Here is a 22,461-nt window from a genome sequence, read left to right as displayed (position 1 = left end):
GTGTGATATAGGCCTTGTTGTCTGAAGACAGAGACCATGGGAACACATGGACACCGCTAATCCTTTAACTACCATCCAGAGAAACCACATAAAACACACACAAATAGCCTGTTAGCCCTCATTTAGCGCCCATTTTTGTTGTGTTTGTTTCATGTGAAGTTAGTTATGTTACTTGTTAATGCTGACTTATAAAACATAATAACTGAATACTCAAATCACTCAAAAAGCTGTTCTGGACACCAATAGTATGAAGACAAATTGTTTCAAGACAAATTAACTGTACTTGTCAGATAAAAACAGCATCAGTTATTTATTCAGATGAGTGCTGTTGTTTCAAATGACGTGTGGTTACTTTCACTGGCAAAACTTTAAGTAGTGTAAAAGTTTCATACCACTAAAGGTCTGTGTTTGTGGTGGATAACTGTGTACAGCAATTATGTGACTTTTACACCGTAAACTGTGGTTCACATTCTGTCTCCTACCAACAGTAAAATGTTTCTTTTAAACAATCGTTTTCTGAACTTGAGTCCAACTCAAGGTGGACTTAACCTGGAGTGATTTTCATTACATAAATGGAATTATAGGGGACAATAAATCAGTAAAATCATGTATAAGTCGCTTTAAAAACAGTCGGATGGGACATCTTATAAGGTGCTGCACTCACATGTTTGTTCTGATTTCTAGTAGTGATGTAAACGAGAAACCTGGTTTTCAAAATTAGAACACAGGATTAGAGAAACACAGTGTTTCCAGCTGGAGAAAGATTATTTCTTGGCAAGGTATGTGCATAGCTGGGATTCCTGAGGGACATCCTCTCCAAAAGCTATAACCAGGGCTGGGCAATTAATTGAAAATTAATCAAAACTGACTTTCAGAACCATTAACCGATGTAATCTTGCCCAGGTCACTAATTTCCGTTTTTTTTACATTCTGTTATTACCTTCCCCACTGTGTGTGTTCATGTACTGACCCCTTAAAAACGTACTACTGAGTGTGTAGTCAGGTGACTCCACCCCATCCAGTCCACAACCTGGAAGCCATATGGAGGAGAACTCAAACACCGAGCCAACTGAGCAACTTAAGCAGCTTGTACCAAAGCAGCCTGTATACTTCAACATACAGTTGGGGATAGGGAAGAAATTATATCACTGAACTGCTGCACATAGTGTATATGAACCTTTTACAGAACTCCTTAAGACTGGTCTTAACAAAGACCGTCTTGAGAGTTACGACCAGGCGTAAAGACCAGTTGGTGCAACTGGCCCCAGAGCATTTTACGCACACTGTGTGGATATGAGCACCCTTTGTTACATGTTGCGAAGGAGAAAGGCCTATCTTTGGTGTCAATTCTTTCTCAGATTGCCACTGTGAAAGGCTACAGAAAGATCTAACCACATTCAACTGAAAATAAAGGTTCAAAATGACAGGAAATACAAACACTTACCTGGATAAATACTGAGCTTAGAGTTCTATCTGAAACTTTAACCATTTCCATTGAGTTTTCATGCACCACATGTTATAACTGGAATGATGCCAAAAACAAGACAATGTCAACCTGAACAAAGGCTGGTTGGTTCTTATCCTTCATCTTACAAAGAGAGGGAAACATGTTAGATGGTGTGTGTGTGTGTGTGTGTGTGTGTGTGGGTGCGTGTAGGGCGTGGTGCCATATGAATGTCCTGAGTTTAACGCTCTAATGATTTACCTTTATTGTCTCCGTAATACAGGCCTATCAATCAGAACCTGACTGAATGCCAAATCAACGAGGAAACTTTTAACTCCTATCAGATGACTGCTGGGAGTAGAGAAGGGAGTATAGGTCAAGGGGAGTATTTTGTTTTGGACTTAATTTAATTACCCTTGCAGATGGAAATGGAATGAAAACAATAAATGCCAACAAATACAATATTGTGGGTTGAAACTTTTAAGCATGTTGCATTTCTATACGGCATACGATATTTCTCATTACAGCAGCAACACAGATGGCTGAGAACAAGACAATCATTGCAGCTGGATCTGCAGTGGAGGAGGAAGGAACAACTTTGGCAGTGTGGACGAGGTTTGTTGCCTTGCACATCACGTTGCTGTATTGTTCACACTGACAAAACATACATTGTGTGCAAAAACTACCTTTTCTGCTCAAAACTAGCTTCTGTGCATTGCATAGTTGAAGGCTGAGCAGAATTGTGTAGTCTCTCCTTTTAACCATGACTATATAGCAAAGACTCTGAGGTTTATTGAATTATACATCTCTTGAGTTTTATTTGATCTTTGGTGCATTATATACACTGAACAAAAATATAAACGCAACACTTTTGTTTTTGCTCCCATTTTTCATGAGCTGAACTCAAAGATCTAAAACATTTTCTATACACAAAAAAGACCATTTCCCTCAAATACTGTTCACAAATCTGTCTCAATCTGTGTTAGTGAGCACTTCTCCTTTGCCGAGATAATCCATCCCACCTCACAGGTGTGGCATATCAAGATACTGATTAGACAGCATGAATATTGCACAGGTGTGCCTTAGGCTGGCCATAATAAAAGGCCTCTCTGAAATGTGCAGTTTTGCTTTATTGGGGGGGTCTGGGGGGGTCAGAAAACCAGTCAGTATCTGGTGTGACCACCATTTGCCTCACGCAGTACAACACATCTCCTTCGCATAGAGTTGATCAGGTTGTTGATTATGGCCTGTGGAATGTTGGTCCGCTCCTCTTCAATGGCTGTGCGAAGTTGCTGGATATTGGCAGGAACTGGAACACGCTGTCATATACGCCGATCCAGAGCATCCCAAACATGCTCAATGGGTGACATGTCCGGTGAGTATGCTGGCCATGCAAGAACTGGGATGTTTTCAGCTTCAAGGAATTGTGTACAGATCCTTGCAACATGGGGCTGTGCATTATCATGCTGCAACATGAGGTGATGGTCGTGGATGAATGGCACAACAATGGGCCTCAGGATCTCGTCACGGTATCTCTGTACATTCAAAATGCCATCAATAAAATGCACCTGTGTTCGTTGTCCACAACATACGCCTGCCCATACCATAACCCCACCGCCACCATGGGCCACTCGATCCACAACGTTGACATCAGCAAACCGCTCACCCACACGACGCCACACACGCTGTCTGCCCTGAACAGTGAAAACCGGGATTCATCCATGAAGACAACACCTATCCAACGTGCCAACGTGCCTCCAACGAGCATTTGCCCACTCAAGTCGGTTACGATGACGAACTGTAGTCAGGTCGAGACCCCGATGAGGACGACGAGCATGCAGATGAGCTTCCCTGAGATGGTTTCTGACAGTTTGTGCAGAAATTCTTCGGTTATGCAAACCGATTGTTGCAGCAGCTGTCCGGGTGGCTGGTCTCAGATGATCTTGGAGGTGAACATGCTGGATGTGGAGGTCCTGGGCTGGTGTGGTTGCACATGGTTTGCGGTTGTGAGGCCGGTTGGATGTACTGCCAAATTGTCTGAAACGCCTTTGGAGACGGCTTATGGTAGAGAAATGAACATTCAGTTCATGGGCAACAGCTCTGGTGGACATTCCTGCAGTCAGCATGCCAATTGCACGCTCCCTCAAAACTTGCGACATCTGTGGCATTGTGCTGTGTGATAAAACTGAACATTTCAGAGTGGCCTTTTATTGTGGCCAGCCTAAGGCACACCTGTGCAATAATCATGCTGTCCAATCAGCATCTTGATATGCCACACCTGTGAGGTGGGATGGATTATCTCGGCAAAGGAGAAGTGCTCACTAACACAGATTTAGACAGATCTGTGAACAATATTTGAGCGAAATGGTCTTTTGTGTATATAGAAAATGTTTTAGATCTTTGAGTTCAGCTCATGAAAAATGGGAGCAAAAACAAAAGTGTTGCGTTTATATTTTTGTTCAGTGTATATTTTAACCTTGAGCATCAGTGGACAATCAAACATGTAAAGAAAAGGTACGTAGGGACATAAAAGATGTTTTTTAGGAGCTAATACCAAATCATTTAAGTTATAACTATTACTGCTCTCACTTCAGTTTAACCTTACAATAAATGTGTATACCTTGATGTCAAACTGACTGCTGTGGTCAAGGAAGAAGTCTTGCATTAACAAAGTGGATGACACCAATTGGCATGACACAACCACACCCACCATGCCAGTGCAAGTGCAACAAAGGCCCCACGGGCAAAAAGTCAGTAAGAGTCATTTATAAATCCATGCAAAAGATGTACAAACAATGTAAAATAAAACACTTGGTGGGATACAGTTATTTCAGATAGGCTCAGGCTAGGCTGCACCAAGGCAACAAACTCCCTGAAAGTAACACTGGCGTAACAAGTCACACAAACTAAAGCACATACTGTCTATGGCTCTACCACTCTACAATATTTGGATAACTCAAAGCCTCGTTGTGATTTGTTGACTGTGGTCAGGACGTACATGCACACTTCAGGGCTAACCCCCTTCATAATATCGATATGAATTTGATTATTCGTTCAGCCCCAATTGACACTGTTTTAATCTCTATAATCCTTGAAAACTCCCCGAGGTTAGAAAACTTCACCACAGCACCACAGCTTCCCAGACACGGCCTATTGTCAACAGAATAGCGCCTCTCAGAAGCATCCAAGGTTGGAGGAGAAGAAAAAAAACGGTGCTGGAGAGGCAGCGAGCAAAGAAAAAGAGAGAGATGAGGAAGAAAGACGAGAACGAATGCTAACAAAAGTGAATACAGTTTTCCAAGGCTGCTCAGATTGGATCAATTCAGCGGTGACTGAGGACTGTGAAGAGAGGTAAACATGTTAGATGGTGTGTGTTTGTGTGTGTGTGTGTGTGTGTGTGTGTGTGTGGAGGAGTTTGAATTCAGTCAGTGAGGTCTTTGTCTTCGAGTGAACCCTGTTAAATGCAAGGACGAGGAGCATTTTATATCCTCAGTCCATACCAATTGATTATATACAAGGTTAGCTACTGTAACGGTGAAATATTACCTAAGATAGGCAGACAGACTGGCAAGACTAACAATGATATCAAGAGCCTGTGTTCTCAGGTCATGCCTCCTTGCTCCCTTATCGCTTCTCTATGTCTTTTACAATATTTTCTCTTATGCTTCAGTCTTGGATCACTGTGTATAAAGAGGTCAAGAAATCCTACTAATTCACAGGATCTTCTCCCATAAAATAAAATCATGAAACCTATTTTATCATTCAATTAGGTGCTTTTGTGGTATAGGACAATCTAGAAACTTGACTCTTTGAACCTTGACTCGACCCTTTAATGCTGTCCGCCACTAAACGATCTCCTGAGAAGATGAAGGCTCAATTTGCGGCACAAAGTAAGCGCATCAACCACTGCCCAACTACAACAGAGAGAAACTATCAGTAGCTATTCCCAGTAAAGTTTGACTTTTGACTTAAGTTAGTAGATCCCATTTCAAAAACATTTTCCTGAGAGACTAGCCTCCATGTCAAGGCCACATACACTATAACAGGCTGTCCACACATGACCAAAAACACAGTCCTCTCCTTCTCAAAATTTAAGGAGACTATCAATCCTTTACAACATCTGAATGTTTGGGTCAGGTTCAGCCACTTGAACTGGACCAAAAACCAGAGGCCTTTCATCAGTAAAACAGCTTTTATTTTATTTTTTTTTTACTTTTTTACTTTCTCCGCCTCACTTTGAGATCTTTTCTATTTTTTTTTCTCTTAAAGGAATAGTTTGTCATGTTGGTAAATACAGGAACTCGGCTGATCAATACCAGGCAGCAGAAACATGCCAAGAAAAGTGTAGCAACGCACCAAACGAGATGAGAAAAACGAGGACTGCAAATTAAGAAAGATGACTTTTTGAATATACTGTATATATTAGGGATGCACCGAAATGAAAATTTGTGGCTGAAGCCGAAACCGAATATTATTAAATGCTTGGCTGAATACCGAGTACCAAATACCGAATATTGTTGTTTAGTTTTTCATTAGTTTTTGCAGATGAACCCCCTCCAGATTAGTGTTGTCACGGTACCAAAATTGGGACCCACTGTGCGATACCAATGAAAATATCATGGTTCTGTGTAGTATCACAATACCACAGCGAAAATGAGGCAGATGTGCCTTTTGTCATTTATAAAAGATAAATCACTTTTCTATAATACATCAATGATATTTCAATGGAATAAATTACTTACTGACTTATTCATACCTCAAAAACAGCATCAATCAGTGATTAACATAGGGGGGGATCAAAATAAAATAACTAAATAAAATAAGAATCAACCAGCCACCCTCCTCCCCTGACAAGTCCCTTCATAAGTAACGAACAGTCCCTAAAGTGCGGTGAGGTTTGTGGGCCGTGAAAGGCTCGTTTCTCCTCTGACACGTCACATACCTGTGTTCGTCTGGCTCGGCCGTTCACGTACTTCTGGGCAGTCATGTCGCCAAGAAGAGGATATTATTGGAACCGACTTCTCCGCCGCCGGTAAGCTGATGGCCGCCGTATTTGACAGGAATACATTCCTGTCTGTGTCTGTAACCCCTGTTCAACCCACAACCGGTGGCATTCGCCGTTTGTTTCTGCTGGTGGTTGAAATCTGTAGGCTGCTCGCACATTGTGTTGAATGATTTAAGCCTATTTTGCTCGCTCAAAACTATTTTTAGTCGCAAATGCGGTGACGGACGGATCGCCACACTGCCGACATTTTATTCCGCCCGTCACGGCACGCCGTTTGATTGTGTTATCAAAACACGCCGCTATTATTCGGCCTTGCCTTTAACTTATTCCACCGAATACCGAATGTGTGTTTTTTTGCAATATTCGGCCGAATATATTCGGTTACCGAATATTCGGTGCATCCCTAGACATCCCCATTTTTTTCTATAAAAACATTTTTTTGTTCAAGGTTTTCAATGAGGAGGTTTTGCAGCTTCTTTCTATTTTACATTATTGTGTATCTTTTGTGTTGCTAGACAGACGTTTTGACATTTTCTAGACTAAAAGATTACTCAATGCATGGAAAAAATAAAGGACAGATTAGGAATAACAAAGACAGTTGTTACTTTTTGTTAGTTGGATGCACTGGTTCAGACCACTTCACTGACAGAGGAATGAGGGCACCAAAAACAATGAGTGCTTCCGGCTATTCAATTGTTTTCTGTTCAGGACACATAAATCGTTTCCTGATTGCCAAACTCACTAATCTGCCATACAGCAAAGACATCACCGGCCTATAACTTTGATTGTGTGGTTTTCATCATGCAACCACTGACAGAAAACTATTTTAAAGTCTGGAGATCATTTGGGACCTGTAATGCCATTTTGACATACAGTATATTTGTCACACTGACAATAATGTGTTAAATTATGTTTTAATGAGTTTGGAAGGTTTTTGTGGCAAATGATTTTCAGTGAGGAAGCCTGAGTGTGTCAGAATGAGTTTAATACTTTAATTGTATTCTGTGTTAAAGAGGACTTTTTTTAAGTGTTTTTGGGTAGCTCTTCATTCATGAACAAAGAGAGTGACATTGGACAAAACAGAAAGAGTCTCATCTCTTTCATTTATTCAGCCTGTGTGTGTGTGTGTGTGTGTGTGTGTGTGTGCACGCACGCGCACGCACGCACGCATGCAGTATACATTTTTCAAACCCAGTATGATTCAGACAGAGGTCCTCTTGAATTCATTGGAATTGCCTTCTTGCTTTCTTCTTTCTCTGGTTGACCTGGCCTAATTATCCATGTAATGATATAACCCTGGGGGGAAAGGGGATCTCCCTCTGTCTCTCAGATGTGCACACACACACACACACACACGCACACACACACACACATATACAGACAAATAAACCGGGCTGCCCATTCCCACAGAAAACCAAAAGCCTCCTGCTGAAAGAAGCGAAGGCAGGGAACGAATTTCACCCGCTAATTAGACTCGACCCTGCCTCTTATTCACAGCGAGGAAACAACCTGGCCATGAGAACACAATATCGCAGAGAAGGAAAGGTACGGTCCATCCAAAAAAGGACTTCATATGTGCATAACTACTTTTATATGCAATAAATCCTTTACAGAGTTGACAATGATACTGCAGTAAATCGAGAACAACCAGATAAACGGGCAGAGACCTCAACACCAGAAACAGAGCCTGTTGAGATACAATGGACAAACGTGGACCTTCAAAACTTTGGCTTCATTGATGCACCAATTTTTCAACTTGTTCCATGCATGTATCTAATGTGATTTTTGAGTAGGCGGGGTGGTTTTGCCTGTGCTAAAATGTCAACATTAAACACATAAGCTCTAACTCGGGAAATTGGGTTATTCATATTCCCATATATATCCTGGTTTCTTTCAGAGTGCTCCAGCTAGCATAATCGGGTTTCCCATAAATGAAAAATGGTGTTTACATGCTTAAACAAATAAACAGGATACTCTGGACCTCACAGGTCACTTCATGGATCGCATTCATTCTCAATGATACCTGAAGCAAACGCCAACATACTCAAATACTTTATTTTTCCCTTTTGTGTTGTAGTCAATGCAGGAGTTATATTGTGTTGCTACACATTTGAAACTAGAATCAATTAATTAAAATAAATAATCATGAAAAACACAGAACACTGTGATACCGTACATTTGGCACAGCAGCTGAACACACACATCCATCAGCATGCCTCTGACAGCTCAGGCTTTTGAACAGTGAGGCAGGTCAGAGCAATTATATGAGATCGATAGCAGCTACACTTAAACGCACACACACATACAGAGTGGGACATCAGAGAGAGACTAACAGAGTGCTCATGGTTAGAGACAGTGTATCTCATGTGTCTTGCTCAAGTGTCTTGGTCTATTCATCACTGGTATGTTTGACAGTAACTGTGTGGTGACACAGCAGCTAAGGTTAGTGAATCCAGTTTGTAAAGCAGTTGTGGTAAAAAGTCATGGTCAGGAAACTTTTGTGATCCCTAACAATATGTGAGCCATCTACTAGTTTTTCTTTATTTTATTAAAAAATATCTAGCTTCATAAAACAGACAAAGGGCACTTTAGGAAGTAAAATCACCAACAGGTGTGTTCTTTGTTTATTTTCTGAAGCATCATGGGTTACTCTCAGCGTGCCACTAGAATTTTTCTTTGTCAAATGTTTTTTAAAAATGCTGTTTTACCTTTTGAGAAGCTACCACGAGGAAAGCAATCCACAAAGACTGAATGATGTTGTTTTTTTCTGTCTGTGAAATTGAGGCAAAGACACTGGCAGGAGAAACAGTTTGGCACACTGTTAAATGGTAAAATATCTGAACTCATTTAAATGACAGTAACGCTGAAACAGAGCAAAAATGGCCTTAACTGGATTTTCTAAAGATGTGCGCCGCTTCAGGTGCAATTCAGCAACTGGATTTATTGGGTGATTTAAAATATTATCTCAGCATGTGGCTACGTCTTGCTTATATCCTTTACCGACATATCAACAAGGGGTTAACTGTATACAGCTTCGTAGCATAATTGTTACAGTATCAGTTTCAACTAGCAGAAGTCACTGACTATTGATGATATTAACCAGGAGACACAACAAAGAAAGTGAATACTAAACTGCCAACTTTCTGACTTGGTTGAAGTAAGTGTTAGATGGCTGATGAGCATCTGCTCCTTTATGAACGAAGGCATATTTTTATATAACTCACCCGTTTACATTTTTTATCAAGGCTTAAAGCTACTCATAATTAAGGGCATAGCCATTTGAGTGACAGGTGGGTGCTGTCTGTTGACAAGTCACGACCATGGCAACAACATCGGTTATGTAACGCAACGATGACATAAACCCAGATACACAGAATATAAGCATAAAGCTGTAGCTGCGTATAAAAACAATAATACCAAAAGGAAACCATGTGGACTCCTCATGAAGTGTGAAAAACTAAGACTGAATTCTTCTGCTCACTCTGCTGTATATATGTGCATGTGCGTGCATGCGTGCGTGTGTGTGTCTGAGCAGGGACAGAGGACAGCCGACATTTATTGACAAAGGCTGCTCCGCTCGATAAGAAGGGGCATGAAATCAATCAACCTGATTGTTGGACAAGAGGGAGGGAGGATGAGACTACAGAGGAAGTCCTGCAGCACAAAAAGAGGGCTTAATATCAAGAATAAACAGTGGAAGAGGAAGAATTCACACACTCCCTTTAAGTAAAAGTAGGAATACCACTGTGTAATAATACTCTGATATAAGTAAAAGTCCTGTTTTTAAATCCTAATTGAGTAAAAGTACAGGAATGCTGTCAACTAAATTTACTTAAAGTAGTAAAAGTTAAAGTACTTGCTTTGCACAAAATCAGCGGTACCAAACCCGGGCCCCTCCAAAGGGCCACAAGGTAAATCTGAGGGGTCATCAGGTGATAAAAACGAGGGGAGAGACGGAAAAAAATATGTTCTGATAAATAAATCTAAATTCATTTTTCAGACTTTGCTCTAATCTTTGATTTTTTTTTTTATTAAATACTGGAGAGAATAATATGAGATGATTAGAAAGATTTATCAGAAAAGGGGGAGTCGGAAGAAGCTGTTACCCTGTGGTATTTTACAAACACTTCAAAACATAATTCAGTATGATTCAGTTATTGGTGAAAAAAAGGGGGAATGAGTTTGTAGCTAACAGCACTGCTTGGAAGAACAGCAGAAAAATGTCAGCTTTCTGCCACTGGCACTTGGACTCCATTCAGCACTGAGAAGGGGGATACACGCTAATCAGATTAGTTTGTTTCTGCACTTGTAAAAGGAGACAGTCAGCAGTGTGATGCAGTCTGTGTCCCATATTTAGCCTCCGCCAACATGAAACAAGCTATCACCTCTCGTCTGTTCTGTGACAGCTCTGGCCCATTTAAACCACAGGGGCCAGCTGCTAAATTAACCCTGAAACCAAACACATGTTTACAGGTTTGTGTTCACATAACGATAATGCACGTATGTATATTCTTAGTATCAATTCATACTACAGAAGCAGATGAGCACTGAAAACTGAGAAAACATTCACAGATCTCAAACTTTTTCTTCATATCAAAACAAATCAATGCATGTACCAAATACATGACTTACACACTCTTTCCTAATAACAAGGGTGGATTACTGAATGGGCCAACCAAGCACACACCCAGAGCCCCAAAATGTCAGGGGCCCCACTGACCTCTTGCAATATGTCACACAACATTTACGACTTAACCTACCAGTTAGAGACCCTGAGTGACTACAAAGAGACACAAAAGACAACAAAAGATAGTAAGGAACTGCAAGAGGCATGACTACAAAGAGGCACAAAACAACAACAACGACAATAACAAAAAAAAGGCAAAACCACCACAAAGTCTGTGTGTCTCACTCCTATGTAACAGAGGTGGTGGGGCCTCTTGCATAGCCATGCCCAGGGGCCCACTGTCTCTTAATCCGCCCATAATGGTAAACAGAGTAGAGCCTAAAAGACCCTCTGCAGCAGCAAATAAACCAGCGAGCAAAGAGACAAACAGCTTATCTATTTGTCTCTTTGACAGACAAAACAGATAGACAGAGAATATGTCTGACTCACGTTTCATTGAAGTCAGTTGGAGATGTCCACTGATGTCTAACTGCACTTGCTGCTTTGACAGTCATTTTGTTTGTTGACAAAGTCCTCCTCCTCTCCGTTGACAGCAATTCTGTTCGGTTTTTTTTTTTTTTGGTTGTCTGTTGACAGTCGTCTTCCACAAGTCTTCTTCCTCTTTGACAGTCATTATTTGTTTGTTGACAGTCTTCGTTTCCTCTCTCTTTTGCTGCTAGCTTAGCATGCTAGCCGCGGTTAGCCGATATCATTAGCAACACTGGAAAACTAGCTAGCTAACGGGTAACTGCCACTGGAAAGGTAACGGTTATTTCATTACAATTAATTTTTTAACCTTATCTTATTTGTACTGCGACAGGCTTCATATCTCACCACAGAGTTTATTTACCAGCAACGTGTCCGTTTATAGTTTCGCGGTGTCTTTACAGAGGCCGCTTTGAATTGTTTGATACTTCACTATTTTTTAATCAACGGATGACGAATTTCACCTGGCAGCAACCTCAGGTAGACCTTATTAAGCTGCAATACTCTTCCTGACCACATGGACTTAATATAAGCCAAGGGGGACGCTGTTTCACCCTTTTTTTTAAGAAACTTTAAAAAAAATTAAAACTTAAAAATAACTTCAGAAGAAAAATGATAGAAGTGTCTGTTACGTCAAAATTAAAATCATTAATTATCTTTTTTGTAAAGTTAAAGCGATACTGAATCGTGAGGGAGAGAAAACCCCCAGCTGCCGCTAATGTCCTATTTAAACATACTGTACGAACAGCAAGAAACAACGCAACAGTAAAACCACACCGAACAGTTTCTTCCCATTAAAAAATGAACAGTGCTGGAAACTGAATGGTAAATCATATCATTGATAATAAAGACCGACAGTTTTTAAATATGTGTATACAAAGGCATAGGTGTCATTTCAACATTGACAGGGAAACATTTCAGGGGTCAGGGGGTCTTCTTGAAGGAATTTTTGAGCACCACTTCATTTCTTGTATTCTGGTTTCATTTTAAGCACCAATTTGAGCTTTTTCATAATCAATTTCTGATTCTTTTTAATCAAAATTATCACTAGGGACAATTCTGAAGTCACAGGATATTGTCATGTCCCCAGTATGTCTTAATTTTATGCACATTTTCTGTATATTTTTACATGTATTTGTGTAACATTATATAGTAAACAACAGGAAACAGAAAAAAAAAACATTTTAGATTCTAATTGAATGCGAGTAATCTGTGTTGTGACCATCCAGCCTGCAGTGTTACTTTAAACTCGAGGATGTAAACTCCAGTATTAACTGCCTATTTCTTAAAATGTGTAGCCTAGAAATCATTTGCGGCCCCCACCTGAAATGGAGAATTCAGCTGTGGCCTTGAGTGAAGAGAGAAAACTATATGCACACAGTATAATGTTCCTGTGTGCTCCAGATGACGCCTACAGCCCCTAAAGCTTTCAGCTAACTACAAGTCTTTTAGGCTTAGATTGTCTTGTATTGTGTTTTATTTGTTTCTATTGTGTGTCAAGACATTGATGTGAGTGACAAAGAAGTGACAAGACTGGAGAACAGATGGAATAAAGTTTCTGCACAATTTCCCTCATTTGGAGAAGATGTAGACTGGAGGTGAAGAGGCAGAGATGCGAGGAGCTATGACAACAGAAAATATATTTAAAACGTGAGATCTTCCTTAAAATTTCATGTTTGTGTTAATGCTTACTAAACACTATCAAATTAATTCATAAGCCTCCCTCTTGGTGAGTGTGTGTGCATCCATCCTCAAAGCATCTCCCTTTAAAAGCCAGGCCATATTAATGAGACAGCCCTTTGTACGGACAAAAGAGGAGCCCCCGCCCCTCTCCCAAAAAACAATGTGTACTGAGTCATAAACAATTGGTGGCAAATAACAGCAATTTCACAGCTAATTCGTAGATTTCACGTGTGGATGCCTCCATCACCTCCCTCCATTTAATGTTGTGAATAGAGACACACGCTGACATTACAACACAAGGCGAGCTACAGTGCGTGTGTGTTTGTGTGGTGAGTGGAGGTCTTAGGTCTAATTATTTAAGTCTAGTTTGAGTGTCAGAGCTGCTGCTGGGCTCAGACATGTGCAGGAACACACACACTTTGTTGTTACAACAGGTGTAAAAATGACTAGTGGAGAGGAGACTGTTAAATGGTAATCAAATAAAACCCACACATATCAATCCCCTTTGATTCTTTAGATTATTAGCTTATCCTGAGTGCATAATCATAATATAATACACAGCTCATATGAAATCATGAAAACCTTGATATTTGCAGCTTTATATTTCACCCCAGACATAAAGAAGGGTCATAAATCTAAATGTTCAAAACAGTTTTTCCTTTAATTCTCCGTAAAGAGATACTTAAACTCTTCCCTTTATTCATGATAATTAAAAATATATTTCAGTCCTACCCAGAACACTTTGAGTACAGGTGGAGTGCTTGAGGATCTATTGAAAAAGTTTTGACTTCAGTACAACCTGAAAGTTGCTGCAGAAGATAAAAGAAGAGAATGAGTGATTCCAAAACGAGGTGAGTGGCTACATTACATGACATAAAGTAACAGAAAGTTTTGAACTGGATGAGAGAAGCAAAGAAGAGCCACTGAAATGAAGCATTCTGGACTATCTACAGAGTAGAGTAAGAAAAGGAGGGAGCCTAGGTTGGAGCCCTGTGCAGCCCCTTTTTGCATGCAGCATGGTTCAGACAGACCTTTTTCATGTCACGTGGTAGGACAAGTGTGTAGAGGGTCTAACCCTTAATATTGGTTTGTTGAGTGTGAAGCAACAGCAACGGTTAGCTTAGCTTTGTATAAAGATTGGAAAAAGGGGGAAACAGCTGGCAACAAGTCCAGAATTTTTTCACCAGGACTAGTAAAACCCTCCTTGGAATCTTTGCAGGTTGCCTGCCAGAAGAAATCTTTGGGCAGAGCCAGGCTAGCCATTTCAGCATGTGCAGTCTTTGTGCAAAGCTAAGTTAGCCTTCTGCCAGCTGTAGCTTCCTACTATAGAATATGGACATATAAATGGTCCATCTAAGACTTCACAAGAGCAAATAAGCTTCTCAAAATGTCGAACTTTTCCCTTAACCCCCACCTCTCAACAGAAGAGGATTTTGTGCATGGCACTTTACAGGATTACTATTGAACTCTCTATTTTTAACAGTCACCTGTTTGTTACTTATTGCAGCTTCAGACAGATAAGTCTGACTCTTAACATGATGGAAAATGAACCGATATCTACTTGCCTTTGATTTCTCTGCCAGTCCCATTTCTGTCTCCACCGTTTCATCATGTCTTCTCGATATGTTGACTATTTTCATATGATTGGGGGTGTAAATGCATCTTAATCTAACATACTTTAGTACATCCTCACAAACACCTACCTTAAAAAGTGTTATCATGTCTTACTATTGGGCCTCAAGCAATCTAACCTCAAGCAGTTTAAGATGCCTAAATTGGTAGGGAAGAGGTTGTAAAGGACTTGGTTACACCTTGAATTACACCTCCCACCTCTCTATATATTTTAGAATCTATACTAAGTAATACACCATAAACATGAAATTACAGGTAAACACGTTGCATATTTATAGTTTAAGTTTTTAGCAGTGTTTGATGAAACAGGTGGTAAAACATTAAGACTTTGGTCGTTCTGCTTTCAGTTTTAAAATGATTGAATGAGTCATTGCAATTTAGCTACCTGGAAAAAAAAAACAAAGCCATCTTGGGGAAAAAGAGGTCTGTGCAACCACAATGAAAACACACAGCCACTTTTCACCATCTACTTTTCATATTTCTCCCTCTTCACCAGATTTCACCTCTGACAGTCTTGCCCTAGATATTTCTCCATCCTTGTCAGACACACTAGCAGGTCTCATCGGCTGCCAGCTGTGGAGGAGAGGACGTGGAGATCAGCGCAGATGAGAAGTGAAAAGGATGAAGAGAATCCAATCGATCCAAAACCTCCATCCTAATCTTGTTGACGTCTTCAGATGGTGCAGACAGCAGCCCTGGAGCAACTTTGGGGAACACATTAAATCTAAAAATTGTCTCCCTTTCTTTCTTTTTTTTTTTTTTTACATTTCCTGTCATTTTCAACACAACTGGTAGTTTAAATTGAGCAGCATATAAAGGAAAAGGTTGGTTAGATGCTCTGAACTTGTATCATGAAATATCCTTTTGGTTGTATCTTATCAGCTTCAGATATTTAGAAACTCCCCAGGTGCGGTCAATTTTGTCAACTTACATCTTTAAAAGGCCTCAAAAGGGTCTGACACTTCAGAAATACTCTACTGCAGCCCTGTGGCTGATGCATGAAGTGCAGCTGCAAATAACCACATTATTTCAGGTTGTCATATTTCCACTTCTGGCTTTTATTTTCAAGCAAATGTACAGTTTGTTTGCCATTGATAGCTACAGAAAGGTTGGCAAAAATCCACAAGTAAATCTTGATATGACTCTGTTAAAAACTGTATATAAAAAGACCCCAAAACTGTACATCAATTAACATAACTACATTTATATACTGTATGTACTGTATCTGAGTATACAGTCATTTATAGATACTGTTGGTTATGAGAACACTATACAACAATACATCGTAAAAGAGAAAGATAACATTCTGTTCGAAGGCTGTCAGTTTAGGTGGTCTTGAAAGATCAGGACAGTTAGGACAGGAGCGAATGGTACAGTAAGACCTTAAATCCACCATTAATGGCTTTGAAAGTTTCTACAGCAAAGTGTCAATCATCAGACAAGACGGTTCAGTGCAGGGCTGTATCTGAGCTAACACCACAGAAATCTTTTTTGAAGCATTAAAGCTATGCATACATACATGTCCAGTGTTGTTTTGTCACACAACTCAGTTTGGTTGTTCCAGTACTCTTCTACATAAATAAGACACACATCAAATACTGTCTCCAGAACGTAAAAAAAGGTAGCATGATCTCTGACGTACAAAAACGCACTACAGTAACAGTGGGTATTCCTTGTGATTCATTCATTCATTCAGTAATTTATGTTCACGGTCCAATAATTAGAACTGATCCTATTGTATCTCACGATAAAGGATTTAGTGGATTTGTTTGTGAATAGAGAGGTAGAAACTTTAATGTCCAATAAGAGATTCCCGATTGTGACGGAGGGATCATACATGACTTCTGAACGCAAGACCAAGACAATTGTAATACATATCCACTGGAGTGTGGATGCCTGACCCGAGCTTGATGGGACCTGATGGGCCAAGCCTGGTTTGGACAAATATTCACAAATAATGTTCGGTTCGGCCTACTTGACTTGGTCCTTCATATTTTGTCTCAAGCAATATCGGAGGACAGTGCTTGCCTTAACTGTGTAGGACTAGGGTTGGACATTAAAAAACAGAATGTCTGATGGGTCTGGGTCCAACTCGGTTACTACTCTCGGGCTGAGGTCGGGTTTGGACGTTAACAAAACAGAATGCCTGTTGGGTTTGAATCAGGCTGGGTTACTACTCTCTAATGCTCGGGTCAGGCTAGGTTCCAACTCTTTTGGACTTGGGTCAGCACTCCATCATCCACTACCACATGGCTAGTGCTCTGAGGTCAGGTTGGTTGCAATGGGTCATTTACATCCAAGGCAATATTTCAACTTGAGCTGTCTATCCATGCAGATACTTTTGTTTTAGTTTTGTTTTTCTTGCTGTGCGCTATCACTCTGGGATTTCTGTCTCCACCTGAAAACAGCATCCATGCTACTCTGGATAATCCACAGACTTTTACTGTGGAAAGTTTTCATAGGGACCACTTCTTTAGTAGAAACAATTTCCAATCTGCAAGGCCAGATACCACGACAGGTGAGAAAATGTGCTTTTTTTCTTCTGTAATTTGGGTGAAATGACCCTTTAATATTCAAATTGGAGGATGAAATTCTGTGCATTTTACCACAACAGTATAAGAACCCCTTTGCTTTACCATTATTTTTACATAAACATTGAAATAGAAAACCAGAATTCTGAGAAGTCAGAGATGTTAAATTAAAAGGAAAAATACACTGAATAATTAGTAAAAAAAAATCCCAGTTTGTAACACTGATAGATCAGAGGTCTTATTAAAGTAAAGATTAACATCACATCAGACTGAGATATTTCCAGTGTGCTCTGACCGCTCAGTGAGACCTTCACTCAGTAATGTGGTAAAGGGGAATTTTACACATTGCACGCAATAGAAAACAATAAAAATAACATGTTGAGACAGATGCCCTCTTGGACATATATAAAACATTTGGATTATAAACAATAAAAAACAGATATTAAACATAACTTGAATGTTTTGGTGCAACAAGTAATTATTTGTTCACTGATTGTGCATCATTTGTAATATTTTAGTGCTGTGTTTGTTCCTTGGACAGGATAACCTGTGTAAAACTGATTTTTTACATTCACCTTTTCACGCACATATCCATTCTCTCAGTCACAAATCCGTTCATACATCATCTGCGGTGCTTTCACACGATCCAAAAGTCTAATATTAGGTGTAAAGTTACCATAAAGCGAGCAAAGACAGTTCAGCAGAGACAAATAAACTACAACAAGGCACCTAATATTAAAGCAGCTAAAAGTATCTCTAGCAGCAACAAGGCTTTGGTTCATAGAAGTACTAAAAGTAGAGTAAAAAACATTATTTCTACTCTGTCTCACAATGATGGATGGATGAATGAAGAAGATGCAGAAGGGGAGACATGTTAGGATGATGATGATCACACGGGTGGCTCTCACAGAGGTAGGAAAACTTCCACTTCACCAGAGAAAGAATAAAAGAAAGAGAGAAAGAGAGAGACGGCTAAAAAGAAAGAGAGAGGATAAAAGATGAAGCAGACAGAATTCAATGCACTGCAAAGGCTCTTTTCAAGGTAGAGAATCACATTAGACTAAAATACTAAAATACTAAAATAAATGAATGGGTATCATCTAGCTTATCAATGCATACCTCTGGAAAAAGTTTGACATTTGGGAAATTACCAGCTATAGAGGTGCTGCTAAGTGGACCTGCTTCCAGTCTTTATGATAAGCTAAGCTAAGCTAAGCTAAGCTAAGCTAAGCTAAGAGGCTGAGATCTCCAACTTCACACTGTGTTCTCATCAACAAATGGCTGCATGTCAAATTGATCGAATCTCCCAGTAACTGCATATCGATTTAAGGCGACAAGTAGTTTGGGGCACTTGATAGAATCCTTCTGTTGTGTTGTGATTATCTCAGTAAGGACGTGCTATCTTTTAAGGAAAGTAAACATAAATAATGTAAAACAGTATGCAATTTAGCCCCCAAAGCTCGACAGCTGACATGCACCCCACATTTCAAACATCAGATTTAGACTGTAGTTTTCTATCACCATATTAAAAACCATTTCATGCATTAATTATACTTACTTGATTGAATAATTCATGCGTGAAAGGGTTAATGGCTTTTACTAAATGTAATATTCTTTGTGGTGGCCACTCTCATTTAAAGTGTTTTACAGAACCATGAGTGTGTACATTGACGTACAGGTCACACACTTTCCCCAACACGACACTATATCCATCAGTTGTCACATTGTCTTTCTGTTTCTTTGGTAAAAGGTCTCTGTGGAGGACAAGGTGGTATTTACAAGGTAATTTAAGGCATTGAGAAACAGCTGGGAAGCCATCATGTAGCCATTTGTTCTATTTCTGTCATTTCAAAGCCATAAAAACTTAGATTAGTCTCTGTATATAGCGTTACAGACACATATAAGAAGAAGGTTGAGAGTTAAAGTGCTTTAAAGACAATAAGAAAGACAGGGATCCTGCCGAGATAAATGCGACATACACAGTGACATGACTGCTAGCTATCAGCACATATACACACACACACACATCTGTTTCAATTACTCCAGACTACCTACAGGTGAAAGCTTAAGTGTTGGATGTGCAGCTAAAGTCGGTCTTTCTTTCGTTAGGACATAACATACACTGACTTATGAATCAGGAAAAAGGCCGACTCAGATCCACCTCTCCAACACTTAGGCTTTACTGCTCTACTACACCCCTCCTTACAATGTTGTAGAGTCCTAGGGAGTATTTCGGGATAATATGTTTGCACACAGGCAACACCAGTTACACCTGAAAAGAGGCAGGACAGACAGACAGAGAGAGAGATAAAGAGAGATGGTAGGAATGAAGAAAAGAAAATGTTTGGTCAGAGAAAGCTGGAGCTGGCTTAAGCACTGTTACTGTCCTCATCATCATCATCATCATCAGCAGCAGCACAATCACAACACATCATAACCGTTTTTTAAAAAGTACACTCGTCAAGTACACTTCAGCTGCCAGCTGTCGAAGGCGGGCAGCCTTAAAGGGCCAGTGCACACATTTTCAGTGATTTAAGAAATCAAAGCTCTTGATTCTTGTTTGTTTGTTTGTTTGTTGTGACATCGATACGCTGAGCCCTTTGCACATTGTGGCGGCGAGCGAGGCCCTTTGGATGGAGTCCTTTCCAGAGCCGTCCCATAGTGCTTTGTGCCGTACTTGGCTGCTGACTTGGGAGCAGTTGTAAAGGTCACTTTCATTGTAATCCCTTACAGCTGGATTACCTGCTATTAGCAACATAGTCAGTTATTTGACTCCAGTAACGTAACTACACCAGTTACTTTTGGGCAACTTTACTTTCCAGTGACCTGATCAGCTTCTGGACCAGTTTATTGATGCTGTTCTATCTGATATCAGAATTATAAGACTAGAAAAACACCCAACAGAAATAAATTAAACTGAGGTCTCAGGCCCCGCCCCGCTGTAGGCATGTCCCCGCTTTGTGTGACGGGAGCCATCGGCGAATCGGAGGAGAGGGGTGAAGGTGCTGTAGTCTGGCGTTTTTTGCCAGCGCGTGAACATGATTTTCTTGGTAAAGGGTGCAGACCTTCGTGGGTTCAGGGCGTTCCTTTGGTTGCCCGAGCCTCGCCGGTGGCTGCCAGCCTTGGATGGGGCGTGGAGAGACGCCAGGGGGGTGAACTCGGACAGCTGGCCCTTGTAGAGTTTATCAGCATTCTGTGAGGGTGTAAAGAGGGAGGAAGAGGAGGCAGAGGGGGAGAGAGGAGATATAAAGCGACAGAGAAGATGGTTACTGTACTGTAGAGGGCTCTCAGAGAGAAGGTGGAGGAGACATTTCTATCCCAGCTGGCCAAAAATCAAACTGTGGATATATTTGTGTACTTTTAGTCTTCTAGTTTCTATGGTTTGGGTTAAGCCTTAGTTCCAGTGAATGGAAATCTTAGTCCCACAATACAGAATGAGACTTTATACTCTATGACATCATAAGTTTGACACTTACTTCTCTGGTTTCTGGCTTTGACAGAGTAGCTCATATTCATGAATATTAATTAAACTTTCCTAGACCATGAAAACAACATGCTGGATGTCTTAATTTAGGCGGTTTTCCCCTTTAATGCATGAGCATCAGGAGGTTACAGCTGCAGGGACAAAGGCCAAATGATCTACTGCAACAAACAAGACACTTTCCTCTGCCAGTAACCTGAGCCTAAACACAAATCTGCCTCAGCAGACAATTCAATTATTTATATGATTTAATTAATAAAGTATTGCATTGCCTTTAATCTAATTGGCCAGCTGTGATGAAAGCATCCTGTGCATCCTGTGGAGACACAGGCGATACAACTCGAGCAAATGAAGTACATATACAAGAAATAAATACTGCAGCACCATACAACACCATAACAGAATGAAACCAAAACATGCAAATGGAAACATAACTTAAAAACATGCATGAATGTTCAGCCCCAGTGTGTGTAAAGTCTTCCAACTCTGCAGCGAGGCTGAAATGCGTCACTAGAGAGCGCCAGAGCTCCATGTACAGAATCACCCAACAGGATACAAGTGTTTTATATATACATACCTGGAGGATTTTGGGGTCATCGGACTTTTATGACTTTTACAAACACTCACACTATACCCATGTGTTAGTGAGATACAACTCTCAAACCTGTGTAGCCACACCACAGCAGGATGTTAACACCACCCACCAATACCATTAAACACACACAGAGAGTGGCGGGGTGTGTGTTTTACCGTGCTGAAGCCCTCTAGGCTTCTGTGACAGCTAATCCATCTAGTAAGGAGTCAGAACTGTGGTAGGTCAGGGTCCTCTCAGACCCTCTATTACCCCGCACACGCTGTGGACACACGCAAACACACACACACACACACATATAGACAAACACATTAAGGGTCTACCACATACATGAAAACATACACAGCCTAACCTAAGTGTTGCAAAAGAAAATAGATGACTTAAACAAGGAGTCATAAAGGACACACATCACATGCCACATTTACAGTATACTACAGGGTAAATCCAGATGTTGACACACTGGCATGCAAGAAGAGCCCATTCATGCAAAATACTGGCAGGAAGAAGCAACAGGACGCAAAAAAGGAAAACAGAGAGAGAGAGAGAGGAATTCTGCACAAAACAGAAACAGGAGGAAAGGCAGAGGGTCACCTCTAGGAGGGCAGGGTTAGAAACTGATTCTGCTGGAAGTCTGAGACAGCATAAAGATGGTGGAGGGCTCGGAGGCAAGGCACCGACGCTTAGTCTGCCGCGGAGGAGGAAGAAGAGCCAGGAGTTCAGAGGGAGGAGTGAATAAGGAGAGGGAAGAGTTAAAGCTCTGGAAATCAGTGAGACCTTTCCAAATGCCACATGATTAATTTATGCAAAAGTTCATATTTACAGAGATAAGAACATAAAGTCTGTCTTCCAGGATCAGAAATATCTCGACAGGTTCCAGGAGGTCGGTTATTAGCTCTCCACAACCACAGTTATTAGGAAGGTTAAAGGAAAGGAGCAGTTTA

At 40.5% G+C, this 22,461-nt stretch overlaps 1 protein-coding gene across 7 annotated transcripts in view; it reads right to left on the bottom strand.

The window, feature by feature from the left end:
• Positions 1-15,950: 15,950 nt before the first annotated feature.
• atp11a (ATPase phospholipid transporting 11A) overlaps positions 15,951-22,461 on the bottom strand; it is a 52,233-nt gene continuing 45,722 nt past the window's right edge. For 4 of the 7 annotated variants that reach the window (XM_033615966.2, XM_033615965.2, XM_033615967.2 and 1 more), the window contains one exon: positions 15,951-20,640. In XM_033615966.2, coding sequence (XP_033471857.2) covers positions 20,359-20,640 — 282 coding nt within the window. In that variant the 3' untranslated portion in view covers positions 15,951-20,358. Of the gene's footprint in view, positions 20,641-22,111; positions 22,206-22,461 lie in introns of all 7 variants that reach the window. The other 3 variants (XM_033615970.2, XM_033615971.2, XM_033615968.2) reach the window with 2 other exon arrangements.

The sequence above is a fragment of the Epinephelus lanceolatus genome, chromosome 24, assembly GCF_041903045.1.
Source record: "Epinephelus lanceolatus isolate andai-2023 chromosome 24, ASM4190304v1, whole genome shotgun sequence".
In the NCBI taxonomy this organism is placed as follows: Eukaryota; Metazoa; Chordata; class Actinopteri; order Perciformes; family Serranidae; genus Epinephelus; species Epinephelus lanceolatus.
The sequence above is the reverse complement of the archived record's forward strand: the minus strand, read 5'-3'. Positions and strand labels throughout refer to the sequence as shown.